General features: G+C 51.8%; 1 protein-coding gene across 4 annotated transcripts in view; it reads left to right on the forward strand.

The window, feature by feature from the left end:
* GRB10 (growth factor receptor bound protein 10) overlaps window positions 1–15826 on the forward strand; it is a 179232-nt gene that overhangs the window by 71332 nt on the left and 92074 nt on the right. For 3 of the 4 annotated variants that reach the window (XM_048213051.2, XM_048213052.2, XM_026501705.4), the window contains one exon: window positions 13239–13329. The exons of the other annotated variant lie outside the window; for it this stretch is intronic. In XM_048213051.2, the coding sequence (XP_048069008.1) occupies window positions 13239–13329 (91 nt within the window). The remainder of the gene's footprint in view (window positions 1–13238; window positions 13330–15826) is intronic. 4 annotated transcript variants of the gene reach the window in all.

Here is a 15826-nt window from a genome sequence, read left to right on the forward strand (position 1 = left end):
CGGAGGATTTCTTACATGAATGATTAGGCTTCTTTGAGGCCATTTGGTCTTCCTGAAGCTTGCTTTTTTTACCCTGGCGTGCTGGGCCTCGTTTGCCCTCGCAGTTGAGGCAGGACTTTTCGAGAGCTCCGTTCTGTGTCCCCCGTGTATGAGCTTTTCCACTGTGGGTGCAGGGGACACAGCCTTTGCTCTGCCTGTGTGAGCTCTGGGGGTCCTTCTGCCTGCTTCTTTCTGGTGGCTCTTGCCTTGGCCTCGATTGTTTACATGCGTGCACGAGCCAGTACTTGGCTGACAGCTTGCCTGGCACCCCGGACAGGTCTCCCCGAACTCTGCGTTCTGGCTCCTAGAAGGACCCCCTTCCTTATGCTGAGATGTGGGCACTCCGGGCAGCGAGTTTATCTCTCTCAGAGATAATCGTCTTGTGCTACCTGTTTCAGTTCACAGAAACCATTTCAGTGTTTACTTATTTAAGCAGAGAAGGTCTGTTCAATCCTCGATATTCCGTCTTGGTGGGCAGCACAGACGTCCCCCACACTGTTTTAGCCGTGGTCCTAGGACTAGATTAGGCCCAGGATGTTTTATGTAATTTCCAGAATCAGCTTAGGAGCAGAAAAGAAATACAGAGACCACGTGATCCAGAGACCTCCTTATTTTATTTTATTTTTTTAAAGATTTTATTTATTTAATTTTCAATAAAAAGAGAGAGCACAAGCAGGGGGAGCAGCAGAGGCAGAGGGAGAAGCATATTCTCCACTGAGCAGGGAGCCCCGTGTGGGACTCGATCCCTGGACCCTGGGATCATGACCCGAGCCGAAGGCTAATGCTTGACCAACTGAGCTACCGAGACATCCTGAGAACTCCCTTTATAGAGGAGAAAGAAGCCCAGAGAGGGAGTTTATTTGCTCAGAATCACGGAGTTTGTTACAGTGGTGATTTATAAACATTTGGCTCATGTCACAGTAAGGATTTTCATTCACGAAGCACGTGATGATCTGCTTCTGGTGACCCACACGGGCGTTGGGACCCGGCCATCCTCCTGGGGCAAGGAGGGGCTGACCAAGGCTTGTTGGGCAGGCACCAGCAGCTCCTGAGCAGGACGACCCAGTTCCCCATGCCCTGGGGTCTGTGCTGCTCCTTCGCTTGGGCTTGGCCACTTGCTTTGCATGAAGCTCCGTGGAAGATATGCCTCCAGGGAGCGTCACCCTGACTTGACAGCCATGCGCTTCAGCAGGCTCTTGGAAGCTTCCACCTGCCCCTCCCTGCTCTCCCACCTGCCCTCTGGTTCAGGTGTGGTGTGGGAACCCGGGTGGGATGCAGGAGGGGGCCCGGGCTGGAGCTCTGGGCCAGACGCAGCTTCCTCATTCTGCCTCCAGATTCTTGGCCCCAGGCTACCACTCACCCCTGGCCTTCTGGCCTCCGCTTGCCAGAGGGACAGAGAAGTGAGGAAAAGCCGCCACCAAGGATTACATCATAGTAAACCCTGGGGCTTTTTCCTGGTCAACCAGCACCAGTGAGAACCCCTTCTAAATTTTGAAATGTAGTTTTGAAAAGTTCGCGGAAGAGATGCCTCTCGTCGTTCTGCTAACCAGGGCACGCAGTGGGGGTGTGCCATGTGCTGGGGGGTGGGTATGCAGGAGCTCTGCTGAGAACACAGCCCCGTCTCAGCGCATCCTGACCACCGCCTGCCACCTGCTTTCCTGCCTGGGTTTGAGTGTGGATGTTGCACGGGGTGGTGTTGCCAAGAGAAAGCCGGAAGTCTTGAGCCAAAGAACTCGGGTTCATGTGTCTGCAGAGGCTTTATGCCCCACTGGGGAGGCCTCAGGATTGTGACCCACATTTCAGATGAGCTGAGATGCTGAGGGATTGTTGCTGTGGCTGGGTCAGTGGAACTTTGAACCCGATGGCCCCAGCGTCTGAGCTGTGCTGGCGTTTTGGTAATGAACACCCTCTGCTTCGTCCTTTCTGTTTGGGTCTTTGTGTAGCTGGGGGACTCTATTCCCTTTGCCTCCCAGAGGGGCTCAGCTCGTGGGTGGCCCTCTGGCCTGGTCCCTTGAGCCTCCGGGAAGCTCGGTACACGCGGTCATCTGTGCCAGGGAGGGCCGGGGACGACAGGAGGAACACCGGGCACCAGGCCCCTCCTGCAGAGCTTGGGGTCATGATTGGCCAGAGGTCGCTGCGGTGGGATCAGAGCACATGTTATTCCATTTGGAAGTTCGTGGTTTCTTTGTCAAATTGTTCTCATTGCCCGTTTGTGTTTTGATTGATTCTTGGGAAGCACGTTGAGGGCTCTGATTTATTGGCCTTATTAATTAATTAGCAGCATAGAGATTTCCATATGGTCTCATTTCCCAGGCTGCTGAGCCAGGGTAGATCTTAGCATTGGTGCGGGTGCTACTTGCCGACCATTCTAACAAATTCACGTTATATTCGTACATGCGGATGTTTGGGGCTCTGTTCATTTTCCTTTCCACAAGGGTGGGGGTCCCAGAGAACAAAGTGAGTGGGCAGCAGAAGTTGGGACTGGGTGCCCAACGATCTGATCTCCTCGCTGTGCCATTTCTGCTGCCTGGATGCTGGCCCAGCTGCCGGACCTCCCTTACTCATCGTGTAAATGGGCCACAGGGGTCCTGCCTCCCTCCGGGGGGTGTTGGTTGGAGGAGGACAAAAGGGCATGTCCTGGGCCTGGTGCAGACATGCTTTCATAAATGGGGGCCCTCAGTACTCCCATCCAGACCTGCACCTGCTCTTCTGTGTTAGGTAATGTGGGGGCAGTTGTGTAGCGCTGAGTGACCCAGGCTCATTGATGTTGAGTCATTGGTTCCCCCCAGGGTGGGTGGGTTGCCTGGCACGCTGACTCCCCCACCTGGGCCGATGGCGTGTGTGGGTGAGAACCAGCGACCCTTGTCCCTGGGGGCTCGCATCCTAGAAAGCCTGGGGAAACCCGCATCTTGACCGTTCTCTAGAGTTACGGACATCCCATAGGATGACCTGAATAGCCGTTAAAAAATTTAGGGGTTGGGGCGCCTGGGTGGCTCAGTTAGTAAAGCGTCGACTCTTGATCTCAATCCCAGGGTCGTGAGTTCAAGCCCTGCGTTGGGCTCCATGCCCAGCGTGGAGCCTACTTAAAAAAGAAATTAAAGCAGCATTTTAGTTTTGATAGAGGTTCTAGGTTATATTTAAAATCAGTAAGTTATGACTTTGGAGAACCATCAGCCTCGTACAAAAGCAAGCATGGACGGTGGAATTAGTGCACAGGATACGTGGGGCCATCACCACTGTATGGAGCTTTGGGCCATCGTGTTTCTTATTGGCTAACATTTCACAGACTTGACGTTTCTGGCTCCTTTCCTGAGCCACAGTCATTGTATTGGCTGGACCCCCCCCCCCCCCACCCCGTGACACAGCTCCTGAGACACAGACCCCTTGTGAAATTGTGGGTGTCCTGACCTTTGACCTACAGATACCCCCCCCCCCCCCCGGAGTGATCGCTGCCCGCTCTGTCCCTGGGCCAGCCTCTCTACAGTCTCCTTCCCCAGAGCAAAGCCTGGGTTTGGGTGTGAGCCGTTAATAGCTGGTTCCCTGGTGGGTATGTCCAGAATCAAAGTCCTGGAAGTAGCTAGAGGGCCTGCATACACCAAGAGCTGATTTTCCCTTCAGAGGCTGCCGGGGATACAGGCAGGGTTTTGATCAGGACCGAATTGGCTGGCAGAAGACCTGCAAGCGACGCAGGGTTAGGGTCGGCTGGGGGGCTGAAGTCACGCGGGACCCCTGGGCAGGCACAGGCAGAGCAGGAGAGAAGCAGGGAGAGGAAGGGCGGGCCCATCTTCTCTTGCCAGCATCAGGCCTGCCTGTCCCATGCAGCAGTGCAGCAAGGACACACAGCCGTGTTTTGTGTGTCCTATGGGGCAGATTTGAAAATCCTGCTGTGAACCTGTCTCCAGGTTCTGAGAGGGGTGAAGGCCTTGTGGGCTTTTGTCTGCATGTTTCCACTTGGGCGGTGAGTGGGGGCAGCGCCGAGAAGGCCACTTTGTCCTTCTGAAAGTTGTGCCTTTGGATTCTTGGTGGAACTCATTTTTTCCATAAGCTACCAGTCTTCTCTGCCTAAGCAGCTAGTGGGTGAGTCCACAGTCCCCGGATCCGTTTGTGTGCACCTGGGGTCTAACCTCCCTGTGTTCTCAGCACCCCCCCCCGGGGGCCAGTGTCACAAACTGCTCTGCCAGCTTCTCCTTTGGATGGGACTCCCTTCAGGAGCAGAAAACGGGCAGGGAGTCAGGCGTGATGTTAAGTGCTCTTGTGTTCTGTGATCTTGCACGTACGTCGGTTTGCTGTTCACAGGTGGCCCTTTGCCCTGTGCTCATGCTGAAGTTGGGGGTGGAGTCTTGGTGGAGGTAGAGGAGGAGGAGGAGGTGCTGGGGGTGGAGGGGGTCAGGGATGTGGAGGTGGGGGAGGTGGCGGTAACAGCAAGATTAGTAGGAATGCGCGTGAAAATTGCAGCTTACTCATAACTTACATCATGCTTCACACACACGATCACACTAAATCTTCCACACTGTCCCGTGAGGTGACCCTTACCCAGGGAGGGCTAATGCCTTCCCCAGGCCACTGAGCTCTTCACCATGAGGTGAGCTGCCTCACTGACGGGGGGAGGCCAGATCAAAAGACGGGAAGAAAATCGACGTGGCAAAGGCGTTTTATTTTGGGAAAACCATTTGTCAAGATGAGCAGGCTCTGGGCACGAGGTTTCTCTGGAGGGCGATGGAAATATTCTAAATATAGATGATGATAGTACAAATACTGTAATTATACTAACATTCGTTGGATTGTACACTTACGGCAGGTGAAACTTATGTTAGGTAACTGATAGCTCCATAAAGATGCTTTAAAAAAAAGTAAAAGCTTGGCGGACTTCCCTTCCCCTTGCATTACTGAAATGGTTGTGTCCGCACCTGGTGTTGTAGAGTGGGTGATTGAATTTAAAGCTAGGTGATTCATATACCTCTTTTGCTTATGATGTCAAGAATCCGGGCACTGGGGCTCCTCGGTGGCTCAGTCGTTGAGCGTCTGCCTTTGGCTCAGGTCATCGTCCCGGGGTCTGGGGATCGAGTCCCACGTCGGGCTCCCCACTCAGTGGGGAGCCTGCTTCTCCCTCTCCTGCTCCCCTTGCTTGTGTGCTCTCTCTGTCTCTCTCTGTCAAATTAAAAAAAAAAAAAAAAAAAAAGAATCCAGGCACTTAGAGGTCATCGCATAGAAAGAAGTGTCTGAGGATGGTATATGTGGGACAGTGTTGTTTTAGGTCTACGGCACTTGGGTGCAATGAGGTTTTTGTGAAAGTCTGGTAGTTTTCTAAATAGTGGCATTGTCCCTGCCATGCTTGGCGTCTTACTCTTTCGGAGAAGAGGTTTTCTTGTTGCTCTGATGAGTGGCGGTCCAGGTGTTTTCCTGTGTGACGCGGCAGCTCGTATCGGTCCCATGTAAGTAGAAAGCAGATTGTAGGACAACACTTTTCCTGTTAGAATCGCAGACACATGATACGGTCTTGTGTTCTTTGCTAGGGCAGGAAGCTCATCGTTCAGTGGATTTTGATTCTCATTTGTTCTGCGACTTTAACTGAGTTTTGTATCAAATGACAAAAGCTATGGTGGTTGTACTTCACGTACCGACCTTCAGAAGCATGGCCTTGTTGTATGTCAGAGCGGGACCACGATCCCGCTGGACTGTCGGCTGCAGGGGGCAGGAGGGGGCTGCCTGGAGGGAGAGCGAGCTGCTGGGCCCTGGAGGGTAGGACCCGTACCGTTCCATCCTTTCCCTCCCTGACAGTGGGTTGGCCAGGGCTGCTGCAGGAAAGGGCATGGGGGTGCTGGGAGAGCCCCGTGTGGCTTTGTTTCCACTGCAGCCCGAGGTTGGCATCCCTGGACCGTCCCTGACCCCGCCCACAGCATTTTCATGCATTGTTGTTCATGCGCCGGTGGTTTGCTGTAACAGGTTTGGAAGTTTATCTTCATGAAGATTTCAGCTTGGAGGTTTTGATGGAATGTTCTCGCTGGCTGAAGACATGTCAAACCCCCTTGTTCTGTTCTCTGTGGTGTTCATCTCTGGTTTTCTTAGAGTAATTCCATATATACAATGGAATAGTACTCAGCCATCAGAAAGAACGATTACCCAACATTTGCAGCAACATGGACGGGACTGGAGGAGATTATGCTAAGTGAAATAAGTCAAGCAGAGAAAGACAATTATCATATGGTTTCACTCATTTATGGAACATAAGAAATAGCAGGAAGATCGGTAGGAGAAGGAAGGGAAGAATGAAGAGGGGGTAATCAGAAGGGGGAATGAACCATGAGAGACTGTGGACTCTGGGAAACAAACTGAGGGCTTCAGAGGGGAGGGGGGTGGGGGACTGGGATAGGCCGGTGATGGGTATTAGGAGGGCACGTACTGCATGGTGCACTGGGTGTTATATGCAAGTAATGAATCATGGGACACTACATCAAAAACTAGGGATGTACTGTATGGTGACTAATATAATAAAAAATTATTATTAAAAAAAAAGGGCACCTTCTGTGCCTTTATTCCCCTGAAAAGGTTGTGTGCTGGGTGGGACCAAGGACACAGCCCCGACACCTGCTAGAGAGACATGTCTCTTACAGATGCCTTGTCCCACAGCCTGGAACCCTTACCTGCCGGATGAGCCCTTTGCTTACACCACTTTAATTTATTCCTCCCGGCCACCACGTGAAGCCACCAGTCGGCCCAAGGACGCACACAGATGCACGAAGTCACACAACTAACTGACAGGTGGGAGCCTGGGATTGGACCCCAGAGTCTGGCCTTCTGCTGTGTGCTCCCCTCCGTTCCCCAGCAGGCACCGTGCTGACAGTTCCACTCCTGTCCTGTTGAAGTCCCCCACCTGCCCCCAGAGGGACACGTTGGTCCTGTGTTTTTAGATCAGGAAACGGCTCAAACCGCCCAGCGAACATTCTCCGTCTCGACAGCGTGTTCCTCTTGGGCAGCCTTGCTGTCTGGCAGCCAGCGTGGGCAACGAGGTATTCAAAGCCCCCCTTGCCACGCGCGTGTGGAGTCTGTCCCTGTGTGCCTAGGCTGGGCTGTGATGCGTCTCATGGAAGCACAGCTCTGCTTGCTGGGCTCCGTGGCCTGCCTTCCATCCAGCCTTCACCCCCTCACTTTGTGGGGGGGTAGGGGGTGTGGAGGCGTCAGCGGGGAGGGACACACACTGAATTAAAGAGTGTGCAGGAGGAGGGGTCAGAGACCATTTTCATCTGGGCTGTCAGAGAAGGCTCTGGAAGGAGGTGGCTTCTCAGCGAGGCCTTGGAGATGAGTGCAGTGTGTGTGTGGAGGGCAAGGCAGAGAACATTCTAGATAGTGAAGAATCCCTGGGCAGAGCAGGATGGGGTGGCCTGCCTGCTGCGAGCTGTGCATTCCAGCTGGAGGGAAGCCGGGCCAGGAAGTTGGCCCTGGAATATTCCATGGAAGTGAATCAGCTGGGGTGAGGTGCTGGACTCAGCCCCACCCTCCCAGTCAGGACCCTGCAGGCCCTCAGGCTCAGAAGTCTGCATTTCTCAGCAGTTCTCCTGGAGAAGCTGGCGTGCTGGGGCCTGACCTCTCATTGACACCTGCTGCCCTGACAGCCAGGTCCACTAGGTTCAGACTCCTGCTCGGGGCACATTTTCCATGTGATCTTTGAAACCTCGGGTTCTTCCTTAGCAGAGCGAGGGAGGGTCAGCACCTGCCTCCGTGGGCAGGGGTCTCAGCACGTATAGTGGGCATGCTCCTGACAGGGGAGGAAGAGTGCTTTCAGGGAGGGGGCTGGAGGGGTCCGGAGAAGCCAGTTGGGTTGGTACCCCAGCCTGGGGCCAGCAAGAGGCCTGAAGGAGCGAGGTTGGGGGTAGTCATGTGACCCCCGAAAGTGTGACTCAGGAAGGAACTTTCTAGAGGACAGCACTGCCCAGCTGGAGGATCCATCCCTCGTCCCCTCCCTGTGCCCCATCGCCAAGTCCTGTGGGAGCTCTAGGACCAGCATGCTGGCCCAGGCTGCCTGCCCCTGCAGGGTCATTCCCCCCACCGCCCCTCACGTTGGAGGGCTTAGTGTGGGTGGAAAGAAATCACTCAGCACAAGGTCATCCTGTAGGGAGGCCACTCTTCTTCTTCTTAATGGAGGCAGCATTTCTGCCCTGCTCCACTGGACGACTGCTTCCGACTTTGGAAAGTATTTTTACAGCCAATGGAATCTGGGGATCCAGCACCAAATAGTGAAGTGACCCACACAGCTAATTAAGGGGCTCTTCCAGGCGCCCACCTTCCGTCCACGTAGACAGCCCAGTAATGAAGGGCTCTGGTTTAAAGAAGCCTTAGCAGCTAGCAGCCACCTTGGAGAAGAATCCTGGACATGCCCCTCCCCCAGTCCCCGGGGCCCTCTGCAGAGGGGACACGCTGTAGTGCTGGCTCCTGACCCTAAGGGGAGGGTCGCTAACCTGGAGCTGGAAACCCACCCAGACAAACAAAAATGAGTCCCGGGAGACCAAGCCGGCTCAGTGACAGGCTTGTTACTCCTGTCCCAGTTTCCGTGACCCTGAGCCTGGCCAAGTGCCACTGTTTGCCTTTCAAGAGTAGAGGGACGTCTGCGCCCGGCCTTCCTCTGCCACTGGTGTTCGCTTCTCCCCGGCTAGTGGTGTTTTACAAACACTAGCAGTTTCCTCCTATTGCGTCTTTTCTTGCTTCTCAGGGTAATAGGATTCTTGTCTGAAGCTTCTACCTGCTGAATTTTTTAAAGTACTTTTTTTTTTTTTTAAGATTTTATTTATTTATTCGACAGAGGTAGAGACAGCCAGTGAGAGAGGGAACACAAGCACAGGGAGTGGGAGAGGAAGAAGCAGGCTCATAGCGGAAGAGCCTGATGTGGGGCTCGATCCCGGATCTCTGGGATCACGCCCTGAGCCGAAGGCAGACGCTTAACCGCTGTGCCACCCAGGCGCCCCCCCCCCCTTTTTTTTTTTTTTGACTTAGGAGTCTTACATACAAACAAATGAGCCACGCATTCGGATTCTGTTCTTACCGCTGTGATTTGTCATGCAGACCTATCCGGTTTCGAACGGTCCTTTAGGTACAGAGTTGCCGAATAAAGTAGAGGGTGCTAAGTAAATTCAGATAAACCGCAGAAATGTTTTTTAGGACAAGTCCGTGCAATTCCTGAGACAGACACCCAAAAATGGTTAGTTTGTCTTTCTGAAACTCCAGGTTTGCCGGACAGCCTGTATTTGCATTTGCTAAATCTGGTGACAGGGTTGCCTAAATTAGGCTTGGAAGTTCCTTGTCTTCTAAATCGATGTCTCCGTGGGGTCAGGTCTGCTTGCCACTGACGGGAGCAGTTGCTTAGGGACAGTGACGCGCGGCGGGGATGATGGGGACGTGGACTTGAGTCTGCACAGGAGACAGCCTGGGGACTTGTTCGTCCCCAGAGGGACAGGTTGGGTGGGGCCTGGGCTGCAGGGAGGCTGGACCCTTGGTTTATACACTCCTGATGTGCGTGCCCTCTGATTTCAACCAGATGGTCCACACCCAACATCCATATTCGTAATGGGTTGTAATTGCTCATTTATATGTAAGTAAATACGCCAGAAGAGAAGTTTTAATAATTTAAGCAAACCTTGAAACAGCTTGAGAAGAAGAGGAATACATGTAAAAGGAGGCAGGAAGTGGGTGCCAACCAAAACGCGTCAGAAGTTGTGAGGATGGAGATCGTGGCCGTGGCTTCTGAACGGGCAGATCTGTGGGACCCACACACGAGTGTGGCTGAGGCTCCGACACACGTGTGCATGGACATTATAAGGTGGGATGAAGGCGAGTGAACTAGGGGCTGGTTTACGGTCTCACCTCTTCCCATCTGCCAGTATGAATGTCAGCGCAATGAGAGAGGAATACATCATGTTGCAAAAGAGACCAGGAAAAACATCCACAGATGCTCTCTGGTTTCCTTGACAGGACGAAGGCCATCACCAGGCTCACCACGATGAACCGAGAAGAAAAGTTCAGGAAACTTGCCTACGTTGAATTACATTTCTGAAAATCAAAAATTTAGTTCAGACTGCAGGCAGACACGCTGGGAAAAGCGTTTGCAGCAGCTCAACCTGGAGGAATGTTGAGGCGCAAACCGGAGTTTCCAGTGAGCAGAGGACGCCCACGTCCACGGGCTGGGTGCTTGCCTGGCCTCGCGCCCTGGCTTTGCACTTGGTGTTGTAAATAAAGCCTCCAGCAATCCCAGAGGGGGTCATCGAACCCATTTTACAGATAAGCCAGTTGAGTCAGACTCCAGAGAACTGGCCCCAAGGGGCTCAACTCCCGAGGGGTGGGTGGCTTGGCTTGATCATAACGTTCTGGTGCCTTCAGGCCCTAGTCCAGCTGACCCATCAGAGGGTAGTCCAAAAAAGAAGGACAAAGGGCTGAGAAGCTCTTGAAAATGGTCAACTTCGGTATTTGAGACCTGCACTGAAAACCGCAGGCCGAGGCCACAGTTTGCCTCTGGGATTGGCAAGAAAACATTCCAGAAAGATCACCAGTCTCCGTCTGCAGCAGCTCTTATGAAACGGGCAGTTCTCCTCCGTTTTGGGTGGAAGGGTAAACTGTGTGAACAAGATTTTGACTGTATGTATCTAAGCTCAGAAAAAATACGTGTGAAACCTTTGGTCTAGTGGTTCAACTTCCAAGGATCCGATGCAAATCATCAGAAGCACAGACAGGATTCACACACAGCGGTGTTGGTTGGATTGTTACGTACGCCCTCTGAAACTTGCAAGCGGCTTCAAGTGTGTGCTAGAATAGTTTAGAATCTGAAGAAAATATTTACCAAGGTTTTAAAATAGCATGTTGTCATGTTTGTGGGGGAGGGGGAGAGGCGGGACATCAGATCGGTCACACAGTGTGATTTCCACGGCGTCCAGCTGTGCTACGTCCCCGGGAGTGCTGTCAGTTACCTGCCTACAGTCAGGGGATTCGGGCACATTTTTATTGTATTTCTGCTCTGTTTCCGAAAATTGACCTGCTTGTTTTAAAATTTGGAAAATAAAAAATATTTATCCCGAATGACAAAGAGCTCATGGGATGGAGAATTGCAGAAACGAGGTGGGGATACCTCAGAAGGGGGGCTGCGCTGCATTTGGGGTCTGGGAGGTACCACCTTGTGCACTGGCCCTGACAACCCATCTGCGTCCTTAGCACCTCGGCAGGGCTCCTAGAGGGTTTGCTCTTGCCTCCAGACCCCGTGTCCTGCAAACCAGCTCCTCTCCTCTTTCCTAACCAGAAACTTCTTTCTTCGCTAACCGCCTGCTCACCGGTTGGGTAGGGTGTGGTCTGACAAAGTCATGCTGCTCACCTACCCAATGGGGCTGTCCAGGGCTTGGAAGTGCTGATGGAGATGCTTCGTTGTCATGGGAAATTTCATCAAGATAGGCTAAAATTCAGTAATATATATCATTTGGTTATGAATCCATTTTTTATCAGGATCACTTGGAACCCCCATGTGATCCAAATGTAACATGTATGTTTTCTATAAGTAATTGAAACATTGCACACAGGCGTCCCATGTTTGTGCATTTTTTCTTGTCTCTGGAAGAACAGACCAGAAACTGTTAGGGTACCATCCGCGGGTGAAACAAGAGAGGTTCATTCGAATTTTTTTTCTTTAAGCTTTTCTTTAGCATCTTGATTGTCATAGTTGGCGAGTATTACACCTATGATTAAAAATCAAAAAGGAAGCTGTTTTTCTGGAGAGAGACAAGCAGTGAAAATACCCTCTTGCACCTTTGGGCTTAGATCCGTTTTCCCAGGTTTTCTGGGGGAAGGTGTGGCTGTGGCTGGGCCTTCCCAGGGACCGAGCTCCCTTCTTCTGAGTGGTAGATGCCGTTGAGCTGACCCTTCTGGACTCTCTCCCCAGTGCCCCCTGCCCTGCCTCCCCAGCTCTGGCGAGCGGCCCCCCGCACAGCGTGGACCAGGCCCATGCGTGTGTGCACGCGGGTTGGCACTCACACAGCGGGGGGAGTAGAGTATCATGCATCTGTTTTTGCACCCCCAGGCTAAGACTCTGGACAGAGAACCACTTGCTGGGGAGCATTCAGGTGACAGAGCGACTTGTCAAAATGAATGAGCTTTTTTGAGTTTCTTGGGCAGAGTGGGTGGGAAGGCACGTGGGCTCTGAAGCCCACCGCCTGGGTTCTAATGCCAGGGCTGCCCCTTCCCAGCCGGCGGCAGTAGGGTGGGCATAACCTTCCCATGCCCAAGTGTCCCCATCTGTAGAGTGGGAGACAGCCTGGCAGGGTAAGCTCAGTGTGTGCGTTGGCTGCTTGTTGGCACACAGGCGTGGGGAATATTCTGAGACCGTTGGCGGCACTGAGACGTTCCTTTGCATAGGTAGGGATGAGGTTGCCGAGTTGGCTGCTTTTGTGCCAGTAGTAGATGTCGCTTGCACACACAGTTCTAAAACCTAATTATGGAGGTAATCCATGTGCAGTGTGAAAATCTCAAAATTTCTTAAATCTGAGAGAGAAGTTTGACCTCTTTCCACCCCACGCTAATCCCTGCTAGTATTCCAAGTGTGTAAATATGAAAAGGCCCATTTTCTTTTCCCACATTTTAACCCGTCTTTCATTGGCTTGATTATAGTCTCACGAAGATGTTTTTTTCTAGAGCTGTGGAGTTGATTGTAACATTGCTGTTTTAACTTTTGCCTAAAATTTTTGTCCTCATCCTGATGTCTGGTAAAAAAAACGTGCCACTGGGCCCTTCTGCTTTGCAGAGGGGGCCAATTATAAAGCAGTCTCTGGATGTTTCCGTACCAGATAACAGACCGCCTAGGGCTTGATTACCAGTAATTGTTGCAGAAAATGCATGTGCTCCGTGGAATGCTAATTATTTATATTCAGTGCTCAAATCCAGCAGTTGACAGTAATTCTTCCTGAATTGCTATTCAGGCAAAGCAATTTAAGCCAGAGACCTAGAGTAACTCCTGTTCCGACCCCCTTGCTAATAAGCAGGGGGCACTGTTCCACGATTACCTTCCCTTTCACCTTCCCTTCCACGGTGTATTTTAAACAACCGATGTTTAAACGCCCAGAAGGTAAATACATGGAAGTAAGAAGTTCAGGAGGAAGGACATGCGGCGGAGGGTGGATGTGGACACGTGCAAAATGCTTCTTTTGACCAAAGCCTTTGTGCCCCGTCTTCTCTAGGACCAGGTGGAGCAGGCACCCCCTCTCAGTCCCCAAGACCTGGCAGGACCTGGCTTCGCAGCCCCGTCGGACCGGCTCACGCATCACCAGGGTAAGGAGTGACAAAAACGTGGCACCACAGATGCCGTAAGCCGCAGCTTCAGCTTTGCCACGGAGCTAGGACTCTGTATTCCACGAAATTGTTCTTGGCACTCCCACGAGACGGTTCCAACCTTGGCTCTTTTCCCCTTTAAGGAAAACAAATTCCAAAACAGAAAACACGCACACACAAAACTTGGTTGCAATATCTTGATATACAGGTATCCCTTGCTTTTTGAAAGTCTGTTTCACACTCCCCTTTGGAAGACCTACCTTAGGACCTGTTTTACTCACCTGAAGAAATCCGAAGAGGATTTCCGCTTTTGGAAAGAAAGACTCAGCGTTGCTTTTGGGACGCCTAGGTGGCTCAGTTGGTTAAGTGTATGCCTTTGGCTCAGGTCGTGATCCCAGGGTCCCGGGGTTAAGTCCTGGGGAATCTTTGCTCAGCGGGGAGTCTGCTTCTCTCCTCTGCCTGCTGCTCTCCCTGCTTGTGCTCGCCAGCTCTCTCTGACAAATAAATAAATAAAACATAAAAAAAAAGAAAGAAAGAAAAGAAAGAAAGACTCAGCGTTGCTTTCGCAGGGAGCCATTCTAGCAGCAGCAGGCACTGAGCAGGACGGTGACCCCGCCAAGCGCCTTCCCCCGGAGCTGCGCTCAGCATTTCAGCATCCAGCTGTCAGAGCTTTGAGCTGCGAGGGTCTGCGCTTCATGTCCGTGGGCTTTGTTCATCCCTTAGCAAGATCTGCCTTAAGATATCAGAGGAGGCTGAGACAGGTGGTTTTTGGTTCTTGGAACGCTCACCAAATTTGTCCTATGAATTAATGGTAATGCTTCTTTGTCTTACACCATTTCAGCTTAGGAAAGGTCTCAGGACCGCTGACATCCAAATAACGAGGGGAAACCCGTATTTCTGTTCAGTGAGCCAACTGCAGGGAGCAGAACTTCAAAATCAGTTCCACATGACTTATCTCAGGATGCAGTGAAGGCAACCTGACGTTACCTCTCGGGGGACTCCTCCATGGTGAAAGCCTCTCGATTTCGACTTGTGTGTATTTGCACTCAGGCTAGTTTTCTGTGTCTGTGTTCTTGGTAATTCTGTACCTTGCTTTGATTCCTTCTATTCCCGTTCTGTTCATTTCTGATGGGATCATCACGGGAAACAAAGGACAGGGGTTAAAAGCAAATTAGGTCTATTGGTGCCCGTTTTGATTGGGCGGGTGGGCGGGCAGCCCGGGAGGGGAACCCTTCTGACTGGGGGAGGGGTTAGGAAAAATGCCCACGGCTCATAGTTTGGATTACTGGAGAGGTTAAGTACAATACGTTATAGGCTTTTGAGTTGGGAGGAATTAGAATAATCAGGTTTTTAAAATGGCTTAATCAGAAAGAGGTTGAAATTTAGCAAAAATAAGAGGTGGGAGCTTCCCATGAAGTCAAAGGGCCGTTTTCGCAGGTGTTAGAAGCTACGTCAAACAGTCGGGATTTTCCGTGTCGAGCATCATGTTAGGGTCATCTTTGAGAACACTTGCAAGGAGAAAGAACCTGATTAGTTAATATTGTCAATAATTAGAAAGTTAGAAAAAAAATTACACTGAAAGAACTTTTTAAAGCTTAAAGCTTGGGGCACCTGGGTGGCTCAGTCAGTTAAGCATCTGTCTTCGGCTCAGGTTATGATCTCAGGGTCCTGGGATCGAGCCCCATGTCAGGCTCCCTGCTCAGCGGGGAGTCTGCTTCTCCCTCTCCCTCTGCTATTCCCCCGGTTCGTGCTCTCTGTGTGTCAAATAAATAAAATCTTTAAAAAGGAAAGAAGAAAGCAAGCTTAAAAGCTTTTTCAAGGTTTAAAACTATCTAAGGTGTACATTCAAGTATGCCATGGATCTCTCAGCTGCTCGGTGAGTGGCCGTGAGGGTTGAACACAGAAGGTGGAGTGGGCTTCATGCAGAACAGAGCGGATTTCCTTCCTTGCTCCAGACTTACACGTTGGCAGCTAAAGCTGAGTGTTGGGCACGTCCCAGCAGCTGAGGCAGGGCCGGAGGGAATGAGTGAACGTGCCTCCCCCCGTGACCTTGAACACCTTTCCCTCTGATCCTCAATAATTCTGCACACATTGCATGTAAAACAGGGAAATCAGAGGGACTCACCCTGGCTGGGCCATGGGACAGATGTTTTTAGAGAGTGAGCAGTGCTCATGCTTATTTCCACTGGGTTTTTGAAGCCACCAGCGATGGAGGGCAGTTCAGATCAGGGAGGATGGAGGGCGGTTCAGATCGGGGAGCCAGGCACGGCTGGCAGGGCCCAGGAGCCTTCCAAGAGACAGCAGCAGTGCTGAGCGCCCTGCCCCATCCCCACACAGGGAGGGGCGTGCGGGAAACAGAGCCCAAGCCACCCGCAAAGAATCTACACACTGAAGTCCCTAAACACTGAGAAATACAGCCACCAGAATCAGCAGACCACTGCTTTCCATATGCAGCGAAGATGGGGCTGACCATGGCTCTGAAGAAGTGTGTCCTGCT

The sequence above is a fragment of the Ursus arctos genome, unplaced genomic scaffold (genome assembly GCF_023065955.2).
Source record: "Ursus arctos isolate Adak ecotype North America unplaced genomic scaffold, UrsArc2.0 scaffold_3, whole genome shotgun sequence".
In the NCBI taxonomy this organism is placed as follows: Eukaryota; Metazoa; Chordata; class Mammalia; order Carnivora; family Ursidae; genus Ursus; species Ursus arctos.